Source organism: Sprattus sprattus (genome assembly GCF_963457725.1).
Source record: "Sprattus sprattus genome assembly, chromosome: 3".
NCBI classification, from domain to species: Eukaryota; Metazoa; Chordata; class Actinopteri; order Clupeiformes; family Clupeidae; genus Sprattus; species Sprattus sprattus.
The window spans coordinates 15925007-15950162 of NC_137922.1; the positions used below are offsets into that span (position 1 = coordinate 15925007).

Sequence of the window (25156 nt, forward strand, 5' to 3'; positions counted from 1 at the left end):
ACCCACCGATTAGAATATCACTCCGACTTCAGCCAATTCCAAAGAGGAAACTTCCAGCAAAACAGCGAAAGGAAAATCATAGCAAACAGCACGTTGCCAAAGGCAACAATTTATGATCCTCCCGATGTCAAGGAACAGTTCACAGTGTTTAACCAGCCGAGCCAAAAGCTTCCCAAGAAGGGCTGAAGGTTATTACCACTCACACTCAGTACCTGCAATGAACTGATCAAATGAGGCTAGGCTAAGACACCAGACGTATTTGACTATAGATTCCCTATCACATCGAGTAGCCAATGTTGACAGGGCTATATTTGCACCGTTGTTGTTACACCAGTTTGCATGTTGATGTTATTGAAGTTACAAACTGAGAGTTCTGAAAGTGATTACAATACCAGACGTCATCCATCTACTAAGACATGTTTTTTGTAAGAGACAAGGGTCATTTGGGTCATCAAGAATTTGTCTTGCTCTGACAACTGGCTTTAGTTAGGAAGAAGCCGGCTAGATACTTGAAAGCGCACCCATATCTGCTGCAGTAGGTTTTCATTCAAGACTGTTCATGTAGGCTAGACTATATGATCACATCACTGGCACCGTGTTCAATTTTGTATGGGTGTTCAGCCAATGGTCCAACAACAATTTGGCTCTCATTGCATGTGACCATATGGTCAATGGATGCTTGGAAGACACAAGTGCACAGTCTTACCCCAAAGCTACTCTTTCTGTGTTAACCCTGGCAGTTTGAAGCTTTAATAGGATGTCAGTGTACATAACGCATATTAACACTCCAAACAGATCATTGGTTTTCTTACTCTCTCTCTCAGTCTGATTTTATTTTGATCTGAAGGCATCTTCCTTTTAGTTTCCCCATAACGTTCTAACGGAAGTACCCAACACGTGTAGCGTGTCCTTGACAACCCCCACCAGAACGCCCACACACAAACAGAAACGGAATCCACAGTTTAATTTCAAACGTTAATATATTTTCTATTTCATAGTGAACATATGCATCAAATGACACCCTTGTCATCTTTGTTTGCAGCAACAACAAAGAGCTATTTCAAAACGGGGTGATTCCTATAAGATGCCTCTCCAAATAAATACTTCTTTATAAAATAATAAAACTTCAAATAAATATTCTTTACACTAACAATGTGTTGAAATTAGAAAATAAAGTTTTTTTTTCTTCATGTCACTGTACAATTTACAAGTAAAGTTGAGGGGATAATTCATGGAAGGTATTTCTTCTGTAAGGCAAATATATCAAAACTGATTGACTTACATTCACATGAATGTACAACATAATATAGATGTCTATATCTTAATATGTATAAGGATCTATCAAGGTGCCTCTGGTTTGGCACAATGCTTTTCACAGTTGAAATATTATATGTACAAAAATAAAACATCTCTGACAGGAAAAAAGGTAATTTGCTAATTTACATACTTTGAAGATACTATTCACAAACAGTTAGTCAGGAAAAGACTGTTGCCTTAACATATCAGTCGTATTATTGAATGTCAACAGGGCTAACATCCTGGTCTTCAGCTTAACAGTATGGGGGAGGCAATTACGGTTCATAACAAGCACCCCACGTTAAGAATGACACCTGGGAGTGTGAAAAAGAAAGAGGGAAGGAAAAAAGGAAAACAAAAAGCTCCCAGGAAACACAAGGCATGTCACGCTTACAGTGCCAGCTCCAACGTCACCACTCCATCCATCCCAGCTGGAAGTCACCCCCAGCTGTCCGTCTCCCCCACCCCCCACACTCGTAACCTTTTCTCACATCCGAGACCCCGCCACACACCTGTACTCCACCAATCCCCAACCCTTCCCTAGCCTTTCCTTGGGGTTAAACCATTGCTTTCTCTGCCTCTACGTGGGCTTATCAATGTTCTTGCAGTGGACAACGTTGGTGTTCTTACAGCGGCAGCCTGGGCGCTTGGCGCGGTCGTGGCAACCCTGGCAGAGCGCGAGGCAGCTCTTGGCCGGGAGGTAGCAGAGCAGGCAGGGCAGGAGGAGCGTCAAGGCACCCAGGGCAGACCAGCGGGCGCAGCAGTGAGCCTGGCTGCAGGAGAAGGGCTTGTCGGCGCAAGTGTCCTCGTCGTCCGTGGAGCAGTGGTAGAAGAGGCCCTTGACGCAGCACACGCAGGTGCCATACTCCACAGCGTTCTCAGCTGAGCACAAGCAGCGCTGGCCACAAAGCCAGCAGGTGGGCAGGTGCCGTGGGCGCGTGCACTCCTTGCATTTGCACCGCCCGCAGTCCTCGCAGTGGTACGCGTGCTTGCCCAAGCCCTCGATATCTCCTCTTCCGCCACCTGCCACATTGGGTGCCAGGGGCTTCAGGTCATCTGGCTTGATCTCCGAGCGCTTGGGCGGCTGCACCCGGACAACGCGTTCTGGGATGACAGGCGAGCCGCCGAGCAGCCTCTGCTCCGAGGAGGTGCTGCCGGTACTAGTCCTGCCGCAGGGAGCCCGGGAGCTCTCCGTGCTGGAGGAGCGTCCCGGGGTGTCCTGGGGCACAAAGTGCGTCGGCAGGGGGTATGTGGAAGTCCGCTGCGGGGCCCTCTGCTGCTGCTCCAGGGGGCTCTCGCTCTGGGTCAGGGTGACCGTCTGGGTCGTGGGCCCCATCCCTGAGTCCGCTTCGGGCTTCCCCTGTGAGGAGAGGGGCCTCGGTGGGGCCACAGTGGGGCCCTCTGTGTACTCATTGCTGGTACGCACGCTGCGGATCTGGTCCAGGGAGAGCACAGGCGGCTCGCGGAGGGGCTCGCTCAAGTCCCCCGTCTGGGGCCGGCCACCGCCGCCGTCACGCAGAGCGCGCAGCAGGCCTCCGGACATGCTGCCGCCCACGCCGCCATTTTGAGTTCTCGTCTCCATCGGTACTCTGATGAGGGCTCTCTCCGTCAGGCGGGGAACACATCTGAAGACCTGCCAGGGGAAGAGGTCAGAGAGTGTGTGAGCAGGTTCCAGAGTACACACACCCATTCATCATGCGTTAAGGGGTTTTGTTTTCATGGTTAGTTTTCCCTATGCAAATTTTACCAACCTTTCCCTACACACAGAGAGAGGTGACAAACCCTCCCACCTATCAATTTCCATCAAAGAGACAGAATGATACCAGGGGCATACATGTCAACAGAACAGAAGCCCAGTATCTATGGTTGAAGGGCTACTACATCTTCTCACCAAAAGGTCATGGAAATGTACCAGAGCTTGTCCCTTTGATAATGCTACCTGCAGCACCTCCTTTTCCAGTGGGCTTGCCAGCATTTGCTACTTAACCTTACATGCATCAAGCTTCCCCAACAGAAAAATCAATTTGTCTTTGAGAGAAAATAAATCATGTTAGTGTGTGGGCTGAGAAAAAGATGGAGTCTCCTCTTGGTTGATGTGATAAACATCTCAATGATTTAATGAACGTTTGGCTCTTAAGAGTGACCTCTGTTGAACAGTTTATGCACTGAGGGAATAAGGGAACCCACCCCTGTTCTCCAACACATCCAGGCTATGAGCTTGGTTGTAAATGTACAAACTTGTAACACTCTCAAGGGGCAAGTGAGCCTTGCCACCTCCATTGAATTACAATGCTGTGGAGCTTCTTACCATAACAAATAGTGCACAACACCCTCATCCATTTTAAAGGACCTATTCAAGGGAGATCGACACATGGGCGAAAAAAGAGAAAAAACTTTACACAGCATGTAAAAAGTCAAAGAGAAGCCAGTGTTGTATGACTACTGATAAAATATAATCGATGCTGTTTCGATAACACTTCCTAAAGACGTAAGGACGCAGATCTCCCACGCTTGCTTAGCCAGGTTCTAGTGACAGTGTTCCAAAACCATAGCAGGTGGAAGTCCACTGTTTTGTCTGTTCATACTCTATAATGTCAAACGGCTTAATATCCGAAATCTCCAGAAATATATAAAGAAAACTATGATCCGTAAAAAGTACAACTCTTCTTGCATGCAACCTCGTTGGGGGCTGTGTGTGTGTGTGTGTGTGTGTGTGTGTGTGTGTGTGTGTGTGCGAAAAATAGGGAATGAGAGAGAGAGAGAGATACAAATAAACTTTAAGGCTGTCATTGGGGTGGGGCTTTGACAGACAAACGGATGGCCAACTTTGGCTAAAACTTGCTTAAGGGGAAATATTATACCCTTCGTGCATTTACATAGGAATGCATAGTTGTCAAATAACTAAATAAAACGCATCGCAGATTATTTGTATTTATAACAATTCCACACCACACTTAAAATGAACAAGGACCTAAAAAAGTTTATTTTATGACTTGGACCTTAACATAGAAAATTACAATTTAAAAGGTGTAGGTAACTATTTTCAGTGTATAACTTTGCAGCTATATAACGTTACCCCTATTTCAGGCAGTAGGCCTAGTTATGTCCCAACCACTCATGGAAGTCAGATACTTTCGTTACATTAATTCTGTCGTAAATGTTATACCTGATTATATCCATACACTTAATAAAGAATAAACATTTAACAGTGGGAAGAACAGCGCAGATAGGCAAGTCTATGCTTAGGGAAAGTCATTGCGGGACTATCCGGGAACTCCAGGAGATAAAATGTACGGCCCGAAATGATTATTCCATTAATAAAACACCATTGATTTCACTGTTTCAAAGTTTTCACGGAACGAATCCGCAAAAAAAGTATAACTGGAGAAAAAAACTCACCGTGTTTTCACCACTAAAGCCTCCGTTTTTGTTTTGTAATAATAATATCCAGAATTAGTAAACTTTCTTCCAACGCTGGATCTTAGTCCATTTGGTAGCACATCCACAAAAATCCCATTCAGAGATATGGTTCCACATATATGTCCAAAATCACTTCGATTTTTACGCATAAAAAGCGCACGAAAGCGCATTCCAATCCACATGAACACGCGACCACCAGCAGCCAAGAAGTAATCAATCAGAGGATTCGCCGACGAACTTATTTAAGTACAAAAACAAGTTACAAAATCCCACCAAAGATACTTTCGCGAGCCACGGCAGCGCTTTTGCAAGTTTATCATCAAATGTAGCAAGCGAGCACGCATGTAAGCTGGATAGTTCTCAAGACTCGTCGCTGTGGTTGTTGGATGTTTGGCTGCATCGCACACTGTGCTGCTTTCAAGTTTTTCTTTCTCGTCTTGTTTTTTTTCTTTCCGGAGAGGAGGTCGGGTTTATGCTGTAAATGGCGTCATGTGGAAGTGGGGAGGGGGGGAACAGAGCAGTTGTTGTCCCAGAGGATATATCGTATCCGGTCCCAGCTCATTGGCTCTACAGGACTAGCATTCAGTCTTTCTCTCTCTCTCTCCATCTCTCTCTCTCTCTGCCCCACCAACTGCTCTCGTCCGTGGAAGGGCAGGCTGAAAGTTTTTAGTGTCAAAACTGATCGAGTGCCTTTCCACTTAGGATCCACATCTCGAGTAATAGACAAATACATAATGTAACCTTATGAAAACTAGAATAGAATGATTTACAGATTAAACTGCAAGTTTTCAGAATAAGTACACATGTACTTAACTAAGGATGTTTGTAAAAGTTTTTTGTTGTTTTATTTTGTTGTGTTATTTTAGATATAGCCTTGTACTAAAGTCTACTTCAAGAAGCATCAATTGGAACAGTCTCTTTATTGCTTCACTACATACATACAGTGGAACCGTTTATTGCTCGATTGTCTGTTGTTGTTTCTTCCCCTGAATGGCGTCACCGCTGCACCTTGTACCTCAGGTAATAACATTTAAATAATGTGACAGTAAGGGCCTCTTTCTGCTGAAAACTTTAAGGAAAGTTTTAGTGAACTCTTAGTCTTTAGTCGGTGCTTATTAATACATTGGTCTTCCCCTATCTATATTAAAGGGAACTGTATTCAACATTAATTCAATGTACTGTATGTAATGCATATTTTTAGTGTCAGAATTCTTTGTCATGCTGATAGGCTTTAAATGCCTCAATGTAAACCTCTCATCTAAAACATTACATGTTAAGGCCACTTGATTAAAGTACATGTAAATATGTATAATGTGGCATTTTTTAAACAAACATGCCTCATTTATTTCTAACAGCAGTTAGCGCAATCAGAAGGTACGCCAAAAGGCCACCGAATGAACTAGTGCCCCCTAGTGGTGTAATGGACCCAGAGGTCTTTATTACTTTTTGCATGGTGTCACAAGCTCATCAAGTTAACATGATCGCCTATTCTCATCTGTTATGCCTCTGACAACACAAGCAATATAAAGAACCTTTTTTGTAATCTTTATACATGTTTTATACCTTTAATACGCTTTTACAGGAATCCACCAAATAATCTGAAACATCCTCACCAGCTGTTGCTCTCCTTGACTGCTGTCGCATTGCTAACTTGATAAATACGACTTCCTCTTCCATGCAGTCTAACGCTTCGGGCTTGCCATGAGCATTTGCAGCCCCCCACCTTCCCCATTCTCAGCCCCCCTCCCCAGTCACTGAAGCACATGAAAAGGTTGGCTGGTCTACATAAATTACTCAGGTTTCTCCAAGTATGGAAATGGCTTCCCCCCTCACAAACAAAAGGGCAGTATGACAGACAGGCCATTGAGGGCCTGCCATGCAGGAAGTGGTTTGACAAGTGAATGTAGGCCACTTGGAGAGTGGGCCCCCTTTGACTTTCTCTGTCACCCCTTTCCAGCTGGTGAACTCTCCTCTTTGTCTGTCTTTTGTTTTTCAAAGTAGGAGAGAATTCAAGAAAACAACAGGCGCAGGGAGGTGGGGGTACCATAACCCCAGTATTATGGGGACAGACGCGAAAGGCTATCTGGGACTCTTAACTCAACTCAGTCACATACACTTACACTTTTATATCTTATTGACAAAATTATTTAATTGAATGTAAACTTTAAAGCAAAATCTTGCAAGTGGGAATATCCCCCTAAGCCACCATCACCACCACCGCCACCCCAAAATGTCTGAATGCTGCTCGCTGCAATGAAGGGTTGGGGTCCCCTGACCTCCAGCTGAGTGGCCCCCATTGTTCGGGGCCCTCTTTTCAGGGGCCTTCAGGGGGGGAAAGGTAAGTGACAGCGCCATTGTCTCTGTCAGGGGACTCCCACTGCTCCTCAGGCCCAGATTCTCCTAGTCCAACATAGTCAGAGAGAAGGAGAAGGAGAAGGAGAAGGAGAAGGAGAAGGAGAAGGAGAGAGCCCGAGAGGTAACAAGGGAAGTATGAGTGAGAGAGAAAGAGAGAGAGGTAAATACAGAGAGCGAGAGAGAGAGAGAGAAATTAGATGGGTAGATCTCTTTTAACATCCAAAAACAATAAAACCTCTAACATCATAACCTGCACCCTGTCTGGTCCTTCAGCGATAAAAGACAGAGAGGTAGAGATACAGAGGAAGTGAGAGAGAGAGAGAGAGAGAGAGAGAGAAAGAAAGAATCAGACAGGCCCCCCTGACTCCTGCTGCATAACCCAGCTTCAGTGCTTGGCCCCGTCAGCCAAAAATAACCCCCTGAGCCATATTTCAAACCCTGCTTCCTGTCTCATACAAGGAACAGCTGTCCCTCTCCCTCCATCCCTCGTTCCCTCCATCCCTCCCTCTTCCTACATCCTCGTGTTTGTGCAGATGAAAAGAGGACGCAGCGGAAATGGTACACACTGAGGTTTTTTGGGCTCGGGGGTGAGGGGGGGGTGGAAGGGGGGCGGTGGATCAATCACTGGATCTGCACTCTTAAACAAAGCCATCCAGTCGCCTCAACGCTTAAAAGATGAATGCCGGTGTCTCGACCAAACTGGAGAGTTACACCGATGAAGATCACTTAGAGCAAAGCCACAGTCATTTCCACCCAGCCCAGCTACCACACCACTATCCTTTGGCTCGTCACTGGTGCGTTTTATTTATTTAGACAACTGGTGTTTAATGAAAACACACAGAATATGACAGCTTGTAAACCAGTTACAATTGGCAATGGCGGCTAACCTTTAATGTCAACCCCTAACAACTGCCCATGATTGATATTCCATGGCTTCCAATACCATTAAGAAGATTGATACCTTTAAATGAATGGGTGGCTTTGCTTTTGTGTGTGAAATTTATGACTAATTAAAAACTGTGTTTTCTAGAACATTCTTCTTTTCTTTTTCCCACCAGAAACCTCAGAGTAAATCTGTGGCATGGAAACAACTTAGAGTAGGCAGGGGGGTTACATCACAACAGTACTGTTCGACAACTGACATTCCAGAGAGAAAGAGAGAGAAAAGCGAAAAACCACGAGAGGAAGCAAGACTTAGATATAGAGAGAGCAGGAGAGAGATAGAGAGAGGGAATGAGAGAGAGACATAGAGGGAGAGAGACAGAGAGAGAGAAAGACTGCAGCAAAGACAGAATAAATAAACTGCATGTACGTGTGTTAACCCGACTGAAATTGACCCCTGGTGTGTCTTCCGCAACGGAAGGAAACAGAATGCAGCCCTATAATTAGTTTTTTCTCCTCCACAGCCCAAGCTGTTTGATAGTGTAGCAGTAGGGATCCCTTTTTTCATCCCACCGCAATCGCCGACTCTGCGGCCTGTTAGCCCAATTAAGTCAGGTTACGTGAAGCCGTTACACAAGGTCAGGCGGATCTCCAAGGAAGCTGAGCCGCTAGTATAAAACCGCTCCTGTGGTTTGAAGGCGGTCAACAGTCTCTCTCTCCTTCCCTCTCTCTCTTTCTCGCTCACTCACTGCCGTCATTTAGCAAGTGAGGCTGCCGCTGCCACTGATGGTTGCCAGATTTGTGCTATAATGAAAACTCTGCCCTTCGTGATGCTGAGTGAATAGTGGTACCCTGGGCCTGCTCAGTTTGTGACAGGTCAGGTAAGTCCAGTTCACAGAACAGCTATGGTAAGAATGCTAGAGCTCTCAACGTATGTTAATTCATTAATGTAATTTATGTAATTTTCGATAACATGGTCCAAGAGAATAAATACATTGTGCTTAGTAATGAAGTAGTTATGTGCACAAGACCTGCGGACACTTGATGTGTAGTCGCATTATATGTGTTGTAGCCATGTAGTAAGTGCAGAACCAGTAACATTCTTCCCCTGTTGTCTGTTCGGATGTTTTATTAGGATACTGAGTTTAGGGGGGGCTGGGGGGAATATCTCCTTCCGTGACACCTTCATTATTTGAGTTGCTGTGTGGTTGATTTGCAACAGCTTATGTTTGTAAAGTGGCAGTTAGAAGAGATTTGTTTGGGAGGAAAGTTGCTGGCAAAAAGTCCTTCACTCCGAATGGCCCCACAAAGCCAGAAAAAATGTCTTCCATTTTTTTTATGGCATCCAAACAATATCAGCAGCGCATTGTTCACAGGAGTAAAGCTGAAGACAGAAGACAGCAGTACAGCCTTGAAAACGTTTGCTGTGTTTCTGTCTCGAAGAAGCCGAGTTTGGATGACAACACGTGGCTTCCTGCCAGATCACTCCACTCTGAGGGCTCAGTGGTTTCCAAGTGCTTCACTCTCCCTGCAGACGTAGCATGCGTGCTATAGTTGCACTCATCTCCACATGTGAGCCTGTCCTGCAGCATTTGGTCATCACAAGGGGTGCAAGTTACAGTATCCCCCATCTTGGCCTGCAGCTGTAAACACACGCACACACACATGCATGCACACACAGATAATTTTTTTAGAAGAGTTTGCACATGGCCTCCTAGCACACGCACACACACACGCACACTCGCTTGGGTGTTTGTTCATCCCCACAGACACACATTTGCTTAGGTATTTCCACATACACCACACACGCACACACACACACGTTTCAGATTCAGATGTAAGCCATTACACAGACTGCGCAGTTCCTGTTTTTACATCCTCTTCTCCAGCAACCTTGTGGGACAGAGAAATGGATATTTGGCAAGCGCCCCTCTTCCTCCAGAGAAAGAAATGAATAACAATCCCATCTTTTTCGGTCTGCGTTTCCTCACAAAGTGCTTTTCCAGATGGACCTCTCAACAGCCGTCATAAAAAAAAAGCCGTAAACATGAAAGACGTGGCCGTGTAAACAAAACTGAGGAAGCTAATGAGCCTAACAAACATCCACTCCCTCCATCCACCAACCACCCCCCCCCCCCACCCCCTAAACAAAAAATAAACGGAATTTCAGCTGTTAAGCCTGTGGTGTTTTTATTGTGGTAAGTATTTCTTGTTTTATTGGTTGCTCAACACCAACACCCACACATAAAAAAAAACCAACAACATATTTTCACGTCTAGCACCCCAGGAAGCATTTTGTCTCCTGCATCAGTTTTTTTTCCATGACTTAAGGGTGGTGAGAAATTGCAAGCACTGACTAGTAAACTGAGGTTATATGTCATGCGTCCCACTCACTTTTAATTGCTTTTGGAATCATTATCCATGGAGGGAAATCCAGCTAAAGCTCTGACAGACGTAACAGGTAGTTTAGTCAAATTAAGTCACCGTAACTTCCTTAGTTAGCAGCACACACAAATCATTTCCTCCTGTTCGTAGGTTTGTAGGCCTGTTTTTAGAGAGATGCCACATTCATTCAATTAAATGCACTCCCAAATTGACAGAAATCACTCATTTCCTCTTCAACTTAGTGAGTGCCATGTTGCAATCATCGTATCCATCTTGTTAATAGGTTCTGATTAAATTGTCCATGGTTCCTAATAACACAATGATTTCTGAGTGCACACACATCCCTCTAAAACAAATAATAAATCAAGTGTGTTTATTCATTAAATAAACAGGCCTAATCTCAATTTAAGTACCTCATTTTGCGGTGTAAACACAACTTGAGGAAAAGAACTGTGGCTCAGTCTTCCAGAGACACAGTTTGGACTGTTCAGGCCCTTATTTGAATGCAGGGGGAAAAAAATTCTCATTAAAATGTATTGAGTTGAAGGACAGAACCCTGTCTGCAGTCTCTCCTTCTCTCACTCACACACACACATGCACTGACAGACATATGCACACACTCTGTCTCCGTCTCTCTCTCTCGCTCTCTTACACACACTTACATGCCTGCTCTCTTTTTCTGTTTCTCTCTCTCTCTGACACACACACACACGTCTGCTCTCTTTTTCTTTCTCTCTCTCTCTCTCACACACACACACACACGCACACACACACACAAATGCATGCTCTCTCTCTCTCTCGTTCTTTCTCAGCGATCACAGTCCACTCTCTCTGGTGTTCTTCTAAACTTCTGCTCATGTTTTACACTCTTAGACACAGCCAAGCTTTGTTCCCCAGGCACTGCTTTTTTTCTTTTTACAGCTCTCCATCCTTAAAAAGAGAAAAAAAAATCTGGCTCCCACCCACCATTCACTGGCAGGCTGGTGCAGTGGGCCATGGGGGGAGAGTGGCACATAAAGGCTACGGGTGATTTGGAATGATCAGAATTAAATTGACATCAAATCGTACGGCCAGAAACATCCTTGCGTTAAAGAGTATGAAAAAAAGAAAACCCGCAGACGGCACAGAAGTTATGACTCTTTTCCGCCAATGTAAATCTAGCAGGATACGTGTGTTTCAGGGAGCATAAACAGTTATGCATTTTGCAGAAGTGCACTTACTGGATGTATCACTCTCTTTCAGAGAGCAATATTTAGCATTACTGTAGGGTGTATAGCTACTTCCCAGAATCCTTTGCATGCATTTAAAGCAGAGTTCATGGTGCTTTGAGATTATGAAGCCAGAGCAGTGAAAGCATGTTGTGCCCATATTATGTCCATGGTTGTGTGTCAAATAATATCGTAAAGATAATAAGATGACACACAGAGGTTGGGACGTAGGTACTAGAAGGTACTAAAAAACATTTTTACGTCCTGTATGGTAATGGTTTGCACTTCGTCAGTATTTAAACTAATACTTCACACCAAGATTTCACATTAGGTTTTGCAAATGAGAAAATGTAACTTCCGGCTCCCAAACATTGAAATTCATTCATATCTTCAAAGTGCTCGGAGAGATAAATGGCAAAGTTAAGAGGGATGAAATGGCATGCTCAAAATGCTCCTAATTTTTATGTCGCCACTGGTAAACTAACTCAACAGAAATGCTGTCGAGGGATTGGCAGAAAGGAAACTAAAGTATAAACGTGTTTTTCCAACATGACCCCACTCAGCGACTGTGTTTAAATTCATCATGAATATCATTGGCTTTCGAACTTTTAAACAGTGCAGCAACATCCATTTCCCTGTTTTTTTGTATGTTAAGAGCATCCGCCGAGGACTGACAGCATTGGGTGAATAATTCAGATTTCCAGGAAAAGTTCACTCTGGAGTCCCCGCAGCACATTTTCTTCTACTTTTCTCAGGCTCCAAGTGTGCTCCAAGTTTTCTAAATGTGACATTTCATGGCCAAATCCCTCCAGGCTTTCAGCTTCCTTCATGAGGAAAAGTGCTTCTGGCATGTTAGGCAAAAATAGTGAGACTGGGCTACAGTGCTAAAGAAAAAAAATAAAACCATCCCAACCTGTTGTCCGTGTTTGACCCCAGCTGTGACAGACACAGCTATAGACAGGTAGTCATGCGTGATGTTAACATTTGTGCATTTTGAAAGGAGACGCTCTGGCGTTGTGCTCTGTGTGTTTGTTGGCCTCGGCTTAATCACAGTCAACAGTCCGCATCTGCTGGCTTCAGGGGGGCATTTGTCGAGAGCGAAGCCATCATCATGACTCTCAAAACAAAGCTGAGATTGATTGACAGGCGATGTGTTCCACCGAAGGTGCCCCTTCTTCCGCTGAGGTGTGCTTATATCAATTTCATAGCCGTGTTCATCTCTAATTTTAGAAGTGCTTTGATTTCGAGGTATCTGGGTAGATTGGTTCAGGTCTTCATGCTCTGTTTATCTAAGGGGTATCACTTTGTGTTTTATTTATGGAGTATCCATGTTGATTTATGCACTCTTAAGAAACACTTGATTACTGAGTGTTTCATCATTGCCATCATTAAGGATGTATGAAATATAAACCCACAGCTGCGTCAGAAATGTCTGAGAGTTTCATTCGGGCTTCCTGCTTATCTTGACAGATGGTCTGTGTGTGTGTGTGTGTGTGTGTGTGCTTGTGTGTGTGTGGTGTGCTTGTGTATCCCTAATATCAATCAGTCCTGAACAAATAAAGCCTTTGGGCCAGGTAGAGACAGAAAGTACTTCTCAGAACTAAATACCGATCTGTTTGTTTCGGTACATGACACAAACTAGCTCATCCCTGTCTGCACATGAAGGCCCGTATATGAAGACACAAATTAGAATGATATGAGACATGGCCATTTGTGAAGGGAACAGATAGATCAATCCCACTTTATTGTTGCAGAGTTCAAGTTTCTGGGGCCACTCTCAAACATGCTTCCTCCAACCTCTTTGCCAGTGCAGTCTCTGGCCTCTTAACACATTTCATAGGGAAGTGTAAAAAAAACTACAGGAGTGGCTCGATAAAGCTCTGACACATGCACCTCTCCTAATAGCCATGGCTACAGAGTGGAAATGGAGGGCCCTTTTCTGGTGCAAATTGACTTCAAATTCTGTCTGCTTGGCTGTGATAGAGGCCCAGCAGAATGGTTAACATTTCTTTTCATGAGCCCATCGTCACTCAAGTGAGACCATTTATATTTAAGTGCTTTGGAGTATCATTTCCCCAACCACAATGTGCACCTCCCTCAATTTTTGATTAATGGTGATGTTAATGGAAAAGATACAACCTTTTCCCTTTACCGCTGGGCAAGTGTTGCGACTCAAACGGCAGTGGGAGACACCGTGATGGAGGAAATTGAATATCAAATGTAATTTTATTGCAGTCTACATTTTAATATGCACCTACATGATAGGCTTATTTTTCACAGTTTGCAATTTTTTTGAGTTAATGCTGTATGAGTAATTTGGAGTAAAGTAGAATAATGTAAAAACAAAAAACTGGAGAAGCATGGAAGAAGGGACAACAAAGCAGGTGGGGGATGAAACCAGATCCTCCACTGCGGACACCGTAGAACGTGCCATCTGGCCTGACTTGAAGGATAAGCCTGTGGGATTCAGGCGCCTAAAGTAGTCATCAGTTAGATTGTTAAATCTCCTCTTCGAAATGTTGCCACTTGGTAGCCATTTCCATATACTATCAGTAACAGACTGAAACGGCCATCAAGCAAAAAAAAAAAAAGCAGATCTCTCTGAATAATGCCATATTCAGTCCCAGCTACATTGCACTATATTGAGTTTGACTGATTTGAGTTAAATTCTCATCATCCTAAAGCAATAATCCAATGTAATTGCTGATCTACTGGACAGATTACTCTCTTCATGATGAGAGCAATAGCCAGTGAACATTTTAACCTTTTAGAGTTTGGGAGAGAGTGGGGTAAGACGAGGATAAGTTAACCTAAAGCCAGGGGAATATGAGACAGGAACTTAATGCATAAAGCTTAAGTTCAGGGTGTGTGCCATTAACTTAAACCTTACCAGTGTGCTTAAGTCAAAAAGACAACAACATATGGGGTCCCAAAAAAAGTGGTCTAAAAATGTAAACCCCCATTCTGCTGATTTTATTGGTGTTCAGGAAATATATTGTATATATATATTAAAACTTTAGATTTGAACCACAGTTCTGAAACTTAAAGATGGTTTGCCAAGTCTTTATATGATGAAGAAGTAAACATGAAAGTCTATTGAATTAAACTTTTATGAGTTTGAGGAACGTTCCAAGATGATTTGTCTTTCACTTTCAGTGTAATCTCTCAACTTTATGTTTGGCATGATTACAAACCTTTTAGGCTATAAACATAATATAAACACCAACATGTCATATAATGTTCTGAATAACCATGTTACTGCAAACTAAACACTGTCATGTCACATATGTACGGAATATACTATTTAATTGTGCTTGCTCTAAGGGGGTTCAGGCCTTGGGCTCTGTAAAGTGCCTAGAGACAATTTTATTGTTTTGGTGCTATATACTGTAAGTAAAATTGAATTGGATTATTCAGATTGCAAAACAATAGTGATGCTTCACTGTGGAACCCCAATCTGTTTTTATTCTGTAATTACATGGCATGACTGCTTTTATGCTACATCTAAAATATGAAATATGATGTCAGTTATTCATTGTTATGATCAAACACAAATAAAACAAAAAATATATTAAAATGGTGATTCATCTTACCCCCAAGGCTCTGGCTCATTTTGCCCCCACAGCCATTTTGGGGAAAGTGCTTAGTCTAGCGACCAAGAGATACACTTTTGCTAATTCACTCACATATTTTACACATGGCCAGTTCATCAACTTCAACTTTCTAAACTCAGATAAATTGCTTTTGATGTGAGACTGATAGCACCTAACATGCAAAAACAAAAAAATGCCTTTGACGGGCAAAAATATGTTTTTTTGTTCAAATATGCCTACAACTTTATCCACATGGTTCTTTCTTCTGCAGCAAGATACAAATGGAGAATGCAAACTTAATTTAGGGTCACATGGTAACAATTGTGTGTGGCTGCCCAGATAAAAGTGGTGGATCAGCTGGCTCATCTTACCCCAGTCTTCCCTACGATCCCCACATAACTTAGAAATAAGAAAATTAACTGAGCTTTTGAGATAAATATGTTTGGACATTTCGATTCCTTGAACATGCATTGAAACATGTGGACTCATTCATTCTAGGTGCAATGCCTCTGGGTAGTTTCTTTCCCTCGTCTTCTACTCGGAAATTCCCAACCACATGACATAAGAGCCCAAATTAAGTGTAATTACCTGTGTTATATTAAGAGTCCTAGTAAACCACTTTACCTGAGGATTTAGATACAGCTATCTCCAAAAGGACGTGTACTGCACGACAAATTGTTCTTAACATTTCTGGCTACCACATTAAAAACAGTTTTTCAGGTAAGACTGACTTAAATGAGTCCCATTCATTGCCATTAGCTACGTCTCTAAACACACCATCTAATGTTTGACATTTAATTTAATTCACAACACATTCCTTGGTGTAACCTGTCATCTACCTTACCTGCATTTACATACAATCAACAAGCGCTAAGTGGTAAGTTGAAGCCCATTAAAAAAAAGCAATGATACCTGCAAGGTAAGACTTGCTAATTTTTCTGTGTTAGCTGCATGATTAAAGATGAATCATAATTTCAGTGTACTGCCCTGAGGTCACACACAGTGCCTATCAGAACAGCCTTTGTGTATGCCTAACGTTCTGAAAAAAAAAAAAAATAGGAACCAGCTGCTGCTTGCTCGTCTCACTGCCATAATAATCCCCCCCAAAACAGCCCTTTCCATCAGAGACTTAATACATGAGAGCTCTATGACTTTGGGGGCCAACTTCTGATGTTAATACAATATAAGTGGATGAATCCTCTCTTTCTTTCTTTCTCTATCTTTCTTTCTTTCTCTCTCTCACACTTTCTGGCTTTGGTCCCATGATGCAAGAGAGATAAATAAATGGCACCAGATATTCAACACACGCTTTTGAGTAATAGCTGTGTCTGCAAGGTCTTTAAGGAAAACTTTACTGGATGCCTCCATCCCAAGGCTGATGCGTCCTAGATCCACCCACCACTAACAAGATTACCAGGATATGGAGAATATACATTCTCTCAAGACTTTTCTTCTCATTGTGGAACAGTTGTTTCTCAAAGCTGAGATGGAGAACACGGAGCTTAGGTCACAGCTCAGTTCCTACGTGGCACACATGCTAACACGAATGCATTTGCTGTAGTGTAAGCCACATTTCACAAACGCTTTCTGAACTTGATTTTCATCACCATCATGGACTGTCTCGTATCTCCCATTTAGCCGTACACAGGGTATTGCACTCCATACCTAAATCTCTAAATCCAGAAAGAACATCTAGGGATTTTTCTTCCATCTAGGTATTATTGCATCTACTGTCATTAACATGAAGCTGATAAAACATAGGAGATTCAGATCTGCCACAGCTGCCTACTCTATTTGGGGTTCATTTTATGTGGCAATGAGCTGAACATGTTAATTTGTGTATAATGAAAATGACCCTTTTCATTGTTTCCAATCATTTTAATATAACAGATAACAAGACAAGTTAGAAAAATATTTCTCACTGGTATCACTGATTACATTTTTTTAATGTTTTAATATACAGCACTGATGTTCGCCACCAGAGGGAATTATTGTGACATGTCACCCTCCATATCTTTTTTTAAAATAGTTTTTCTCTAAGAATTTGTGCCACAATTAGCATTAGGTAAACCACTGTGAGTCATCCACTTATTCCCTGCATTGCAGAGAACAAAAAAACAACCTGAAAGCCTTGTGTTTCCTCAGTTCTTAAGATTCTAAAAACACGTTTCAGCTGCTGTGAACTTAGCAACTAGCGTGAGGTGGTATTAAGGTGGAAGAGTGTTACCATGACAACTGTGAGCAGTACGGCCCAGCAGAGCATAGCGGGCTGTGATATGTGGTCTTATGAAAACCACCAAACTAACAAGAGGCTAAATTTGGCAGGAGCCTGGATTGTGAATGTGCCACTATGAATGGAGTATTAGCGAAGGGAAAGTCAAAGTGAGAGACTAGTAATTTACACCACGAAAGAATACTGTGAAATATTTTACTTAACTTGTGTTGTATGTGGTAGGTGTTAAATAGATCATTCACACATGCTATGTGTGAGATAATAAGCATAAGTGTTAGATGAACTTAATGTCTACTGCATGTGCACAGTATGATATAGGCCTACCACACCTACTCACACAGTCCTGTTTGACCGCAGATAGACTTAGTTCTTCAGGCAACCCAAATTGAATAATATTTCTTACATAATATCCACATCAGCATGGTTTAAACACCAATCACATCAAGCAATGTAATGATTTTGCCATATACATAATAACACATTTACACAGGGACTTGTTACAGAGCAAAGGTGACTAATTATCACTAAGCCAGCTCCTCAATTAACCCCCTAATACCACCCCTCCAACAAGCCAACAACCCAGGGTCTTAACACAACATTAAACATTAGCCTAGTTTAGATCTACTATTTATAATCCGCTTTACAAATGCATTTGTGCACTCTCACTGATTTGCATTGCAAATAAAATGCTTTAAAATGTAATAGCTGACTTTAATAGTCGTTCTTCCGTTGTCTGTGAAGATTTCACTCAAATCCATTAGACACATGTGGACTCTCAAATCACTTATTAAACATTCGGTTTAAAGGTCATTATCATCTACAGTATGTGTCTGATTTACCTGATATGTACAATAAGTAATAACTTACTTAACCGTTGGCCTTAGAGTGTCACAGTAAATTAGATATTGTGTAATTACAGCAGATAACCTAATATAAATAGCTCCTCCTGTCAAAAGAGAGAGAGAGAGCGAAGGAGAGAGAAAGAGGGAGGGAGAGAGAGATAGAATGAGATGCTCAGAGAGAAAACTAACAACAGGATGTCATCCATGAGCTTCCATTCCCAGATACCTCTCTCCTGTGAGTTTATAAAGCTCGAAGCAAAATTGAATTTTCATCTCATAAATCTGCCATAATGTGATGTAGCGTGCGCTAAATTGTTCAGATAACCTTAATCTGTGCAGAGGTTAAATACCTGTACCGCTAGTCCTCGGGGGCCCGAAAGCAAAAAGAAAGGGTAATGGAGATTTCCCTTCAGGCAAAGACACGGACACCTCTTTGGCATCCGGAGTCTTGAAGCCGTTTTTGGGCGGCTTCCAGGCCACCCGGGGGAATGTTTGGGAGGACGGACGGAGAATCGGAATGATCCCCTCTCTCCGGATGCCTGTCATGGATGGAGGTTTTTTTCCCCTCCACAATCAGAGTCCTCTCTCCTCGCTCTCAATAGATCTTTGTTTAAGTCACCCAATGAGGACGTATCAGATATCCTGGACACTTGGCAAGTGCACTGCACTGGTCTGGATGCCTTTGCTTTGAACAGTGTTTCAAATCTTAAGGACTGCTTTTCAAAGCCTTGTTTCTTTACTTGAAGAAAGAGAGAGAGAGAGAGAGAGAGAGAGAGAGAGAGCAATTCTAAGTCTGATCTACTGTTTAAAGTGTTGGTGTGTGTCTGTTTGTGTGTGTGTATCTATCTATCTGTTTTCTTCATGTGTCTCTCGAGAGCTTTTTTCCCCATGTTGTTATTTTTATTTGATGGTATGACATTTCAAAGGCATTTGATTTCTGAAGAATATCTTAAATCCTTCAGAGCTATTTATGGTCTCTTAATCAACCGAATGAAAACATCGGAGAGGGACAGTTCTGAGCAGCATGCTTGTCCGAGCAACATACGTCACTTCCAGTTTGGTATAACAAGATAATATACAACATCTGTGTCATACGTTGCCAGGACAGTATTTCCCAGAAAACACACCTTCCTCTTTGGGACATAACTTCTTTGTTCATATGTGACTCTAAGCCCTATCATTTGCGTCTCTACATCTTAAAACCAAAATGTCCCCAATTTTTCTTGGGACCGGGAGGAGGAAAAATTAACTTAGTTTTGGCCAATTTTAGGGATGAAATGAATTGCTTATATATACAGCCGCGGAAAAAATTAAGAGACCACTTCAAAATTATCAGTTTCTCTGGTTTTACTATTTATTGGTATGTGTTAAAGTAAAATGTACATTTTAGTTTTATTCTATAACCTACTGGCAACATTCCTACCAAATTTCAAATAAAAATATTGTCATTTAGATCATTTATTTGCAGAAAAATGACAATTGGTCAAAATAGCAAAAAAGATGCAGTGTCTTCAGATCTCGAATAATGCAAAGAAAACAAGCTCATATTCATTTTTAAACTACACAATACTAATGCTTACACTTAGGAAGAGTTCAGAAATCAATATTTGGTGGAATAACCTTGATTTAAAATCACAACTTTCATGTGTCTTGGCATGCTCTCCACCAGTCTTTCACATTGCCGTTGGGTGACTTTATGCTACTCCTGGCGCAAGAATTCAAGCAGCTCGGCTTCTTTTCATGGCTTGTGACCATCCATCTTCCTCTTGATCACATTTCAGAGGTTTTTTATGGGATTCAGGTCTCGAAATTGGGCTGGCCATGACAGGGTCCTGATCTGGTGGTACTCCATCCACACCTTTACTGGCCTGGCTGTGTGGCATGGAGCATTGCCCTGCTGGAAAAAACACTTCTCAGAGTTGGGGAACATTGTCAGAGCAAAAGGAAGCAAGTTTTTCTTCCGGGACAACGTTGTACTTTGCCTGGCTGAGGTTTGTAAAAGACCATAAGGATTGAAAAAGCGGACTGGAGGTTCTTCTAAGTTCGTCTTCTCTGATGAGTCTGATTTCACAGTAGGTGCAAGACTCTCTGGCTTGTAGGCCTCTCCAGGTCTCTGTCTAACCATCAGACGACCATGTGTTGGGCAAAGCTGAAAATAGGACTCATCAGAGAAGACGAACTAGAAGACCCTCCAGTCCGCTTTTTTCAATCCTTATGGTCTTTTACAAACCTCAGCCAGGCAAAGTACAACGTTGTCTCGGAAGAAAAACTTGCTTCCTTTTGCTCTGACAATGTTCCCCAACTCTGAGAAATGTTTTTTCCAGCAGGGCAATGCTCCATGCCACACAGCCAGGCCAGTAAAGGTGTGGATGGAGTACCACCAGATCAGGACCCTGTCATGGCCAGCCCAATTTCGAGACCTGAATCCCATAAAAAACCTCTGAAATGTGATCAAGAGGAAGATGGATGGTCACAAGCCATGAAAAGAAGCCGAGCTGCTTGAATTCTTTCGCCAGGAGTAGCATAAAGTCACCCAACGGCAATGTGAAAGACTGATGGAGAGCATGCCAAGACACATGAAAGTTGTGATTTTAAATCAAGGTTATTCCACCAAATATTGATTTCTGAACTCTTCCTAAGTGTAAGCATTAGTATTGTGTAGTTTAAAAATGAATATGAGCTTGTTTTCTTTGCATTATTCGAGATCTGAAGACACTGCATCTTTTTTGCTATTTTGACCAATTGTCATTTTTCTGCAAATAAATTATCTAAATGACAATATTTTTATTTGAAATTTGGTAGGAATGTTGCCAGTAGGTTATAGAATAAAACAAAAATGTACATTTTACTTTAACACATACCAATAAATAGTAAAACCAGAGAAACTGATAATTTTGAAGTGGTCTCTTAATTTTTTCCGCGGCTGTATACTAGATGTACCTCTTGCAAAAAATATTATTTAAATGGCCTACATATATCTTGTGGATCAGAAAAATATCATAGGTCTTTCCCAGGGGGGAGTAATGGCTCAAGAGGCAGGAAAGGAATAGAATTATCTGCACCTTTTGCCCTCATGTTTTAGAGGCACATAAACTCAGACGGTGATGTTATCTGAGTCTGAATGTGTGTATATATCTGTGTGTGCATGTGTGTATGTGTGTGAGTGTGAGAGAGAGAGAAGGAAAGAGAGAGAGAGAGAGAGAGAGAGAGAGAGAGAGCAAGGTAGTGATTTCCGCTTATTTAGCAGATGCTTTTATCCACAGGGACTTGCAGTCTAGTGAAAGTATTTTTCATCAGTACTCATACTCTATGGGAATTGAACCAACGACCTTGATAGCACTGTTCGAATTCAAATGGGCTGAGAAAGGGGTTGCTAGATAACCTTAAGGGTCTGATGCACTAATGGATCGACAGCAGCAAGCGATTTCTGCAACTATTTTCAGGAAATACAGTCCTGGGTGGACATCATGCACAGGAGGGTTTTCCACTTGGAAAAGTCAGGCCATGTTTTGACTTCCTAACCAAATCAACTGCCTAGTGGCCCTGAGATGGTCAATGTCACTGAAATCCTTCCAGAGCCACATAAGTGACAGGAAGTCCTCCATATGCAGATTAGATCCCTGGGGACCAAAAACACCTTCTGGCTTTTGTAGGGTCCAGAGGCTTCAGTTTTACCTTCACTGCACTTTACCACGTCACCTTATTAGCAGCACATCCACCTCACTGTCCTCCTTTGCCATCAGACTGTTCAATCAGCTTTACCAAATCATCAACACATTTCACTAATCCTTTTTATGTCTAAACCAGTTAATGGCATGTAATTATCTACCTGGGGCATGTTGTCGGGCTTGAGTAATCAGGATAAAAAGCTGCCTTTCCATAGAAACAGGAATATTCGAGTAGAGTGTAATGGCCTTTTCTCACCTGAAATGTGCAGACAAAAACATCTTTGTGTCAGGTCGTTAGTGAAAACAATATCATTGCCATGCAATTAACACCTGCAGGGACAATTCACATTACTGGCCAGAGATTTTATCTACTCAGATTTATAATCAAGTCTTCCGAGCAACATGCAAACTGTACATAAAAGCACGACTGCATGCAGCTCATAATCAAGGTTATGAAAGCTACCTCTTCATTACTGCTCTTTCAGTGTCAAAATGGTAATTCAGTCATTTTGCACATATCATTTCAAATCTGTGTCCTTGACGCAAGGGGAACATTTTCAGACCATATAACTGGAGAGTGCACTTGGCAAGTGCTTGAAGAAAATGGGCCTTGAAGGCACATCACATCACATTGTACAAACTAATGTATGAAGTGTTGAACAGTGTATTTTAATGAGGCGTGATTTACTTTCCCCTCCTAATTTACAGATCCACCCCATGAAGGGCTGTTTAATTGAATTCAGCTCTGCTCCTAACCCATTTTGGACATGAATGTGTTTCTGTTGTCATGGTTTCCTCTGCCTCTCATTCTCCTAGCTCTGTTCAAATCAATATGTTCCCATCTCGAAGGTCGTGTACCACGCTCAAGGGATTGAGCCAGGTTCCCCATCATCAACCAGCGGTGGCCTAACAGAGACTTGCTGTGGCTGGCCCTTGTCCATCCCCTTTCTATCCCTCTTCCACACTCCTATGCTCTACCCTTTCCTACATTTCTTTTCTTCTTCTCTTTTCACTCGTATTCGTCACCTCTTTTCTTCGGCCTCTCTTTACCACTCTTCCTCCCCCACTCTCCACTTATATCTTCTTCTGTCTTTCTTTATTTTACCATTCTATCTTGATCCTTGTTTTCTTTCAATCCTGTGTCTTATTTCTCATTTGCCCCTTCTTTTCACTCTCTTTTCCCCATTCATCCTCCTGTTCTTTCCTGTGGTTCCTCCCATCCTACCCACTGCTTCTTTCTCACCTGTCCTCCCCCCAACCCCCCACCCCTTTTTGCCTTTCCCAGGTCCTTCTTCTTCTCCTCCCAATTCCCATTCTCCACTTGTTTCTTTCCCCCTCCTCTGCCTTCCTCTCCTCTGTCCCCTTGGTCTCCCACTCTCTCTCTCTCCTTTCACTCTATCACCTCCTCCTTCCCCATACCCCCTCCCCTTTCCTGTCTCCCCTCAGTCTTTCTCTCTCCTTTCACTTCTCTCTCCACTCCTCCTTACCCCCCTCTGTCTCGCTCTCTTTCACTCTCTCCTCTCTCCTCCGCACCTCCCCCTGTTTCCTCTCAGCCTCTGAGGACCAGGCTTTATCCCTTCTGCTCCCCTACTCAGGCCACGGTTAGTGTGCAGTCAGGCGATCTCACAGGAAGTCACTGATGCTTAAGCCAGTGCTCAAATCCCCAGGGCCCCTGGAGGCCCTTTGGAGGCTTGTTTAGCACACCGGAGCCACTGTGGCTACACAGAGAGAGAGAGAGAGGAAGAGAGAGAGAGGAAGAGAGAGGGAGGTAGGTAGAGAGAAGGAGTGCAAGTGGGAAAGACATAACACGAGAAAGAGTCAGGTAAGGAGAAAGGGATGGAAAGAGAGAGATGGAAAGAGAGAATGAGTGAGGAAGAGAGGTGGGAGAGAGGATAAGATATAGTGAAAGTAAGAGCCAGAGAGAGAGAAAGAGGGGGAGAAGGAGGAATGGCGAGAGAGAGAGAGAGAGTGTTGACCCCCGATGAGGCTTATTGATTGATCTCCCTGGCTTTAAATCAACTTATAGGAAAACGCTTACCTTGCTTTTAAGGAGATTTATGCAGAGAGCTGTTCTGATATTGTTTGCTAAGTGCAGCAACCCCACAGTGCAGTTTCACCATTAAAGAGAAGTGTTGTCGATGTGAGACCATACAGGCTGTAGTCATTGAGTATTTGTCACCTCACTCTGCAGTCTCACAGAGCAGAGATGTCTTTTCAAAATATTTCTACCCCTAACTATTATTGTGATCCATAAACGCACCTGCAATAAATGCACAGCAACCTCTTAAATCTTAGTGTCCTTTGGAGCAGAAATGAACAGTGAGAGGACATGACAATACTTAGAGAGGAAATAAAGGATTGAAGCAGAATCATTCTTGTATTCCCATACGTCTTCCTTGCACCTGAAATTTCTAAATTCCTAACAACACTACTTATTTCACTTTCTCCCCATGCTATTGCGGTAGAATATTCCTTTATTTAACTGGATGCATCACTCCATAGTTTGGAAATTAACTGTAGTGTAAAGAATATACCCCATAACCCAAATTACCCTTGCCTTACTGATGAACATACTGTGCTGCCTTTCACAGGGATCTTGAATTCCAGCACCGGTGGCCTCTGAGTTGAGAAAGGCAATGCTAGAATGCTCTTCAGATTGTTTTTTTTTTTACCCTTGAATCGCATAGACAGAGCCTAAAAAGAGGAATAAAAGAAAGCCCACAGATAAATGCAAATCTACAGAGACATGACTGGTTACTTCCCTCTTACCTTTGGCAGCCTCTTTGAAGACAACTCTACCTCAGGAAGAAAAATACAGCAGTGTTATTTTAACGATGCCACAAGCCCAGAAGAGAGGGAGAGAAGAAACATGGTGAAAGTATTTTGTCTTTCCTGTTTTCTCCAACAGTGCTGGGACCTTCTGTTTTGTCTATTTCCTTTGAGTTAGCAACATTTTTTGTTCAGTATTGAGACGTTTGGCTCCTGTTTGCATACTTTAGTCTTCAGTATTTTCTTCTTGGGAGAAAGCCTGCTTTTAAAATCACAAGTGCACACATTGTTTAAAACTACAATACATAAGGAACAAACTGTCAAGGCAAACTAAAAATCCAAATTTGATCACATCTAAATATTTAACTTACTTACTTAACTTATTTGAGAGAACAGCATATGAAATCACTAATCACACTGAGTGAGTTTTTCAAGCATTGAATTTGATAACATTTCACATCAACTGAACAATGCTGACTTGGTTCTGTCTCAGTGAAAAGCTGAC

The 25156-nt window shown here is 42.5% G+C and overlaps 1 protein-coding gene across 2 annotated transcripts; it reads right to left on the bottom strand.

Annotated features, from left to right (window-relative positions):
* Nucleotides 1-1091: 1091 nt before the first annotated feature.
* Nucleotides 1092-24727, bottom strand: spry2 (sprouty RTK signaling antagonist 2). Of its 2 annotated transcripts, none has more exons than XM_080834313.1 (2): nucleotides 24652-24727; nucleotides 1092-2929 (listed from the first exon to the last, which is right to left on the bottom strand). In XM_080834313.1, the coding sequence occupies exon 2, from the start codon at nucleotides 2876-2878 to the stop codon at nucleotides 1877-1879; it is 1002 nt and encodes a 333-aa protein (XP_080690439.1). In that variant the 5' UTR covers nucleotides 2879-2929; nucleotides 24652-24727; the 3' UTR covers nucleotides 1092-1876. The 2 variants fall into 2 exon arrangements, with proteins under 2 accessions (XP_080690439.1, XP_080690438.1); XM_080834312.1 differs by lacking the exon at nucleotides 24652-24727 and adding an exon at nucleotides 4696-5149.
* Nucleotides 24728-25156: the final 429 nt, after the last annotated feature.

Bases quoted from the DNA above. Each gene is read 5' to 3' on its own strand.
- spry2 (XM_080834313.1), bottom strand. From the start codon at position 2,878: ATGGAGACGAGAACTCAAAATGGCGGCGTGGGCGGCAGCATGTCCGGA.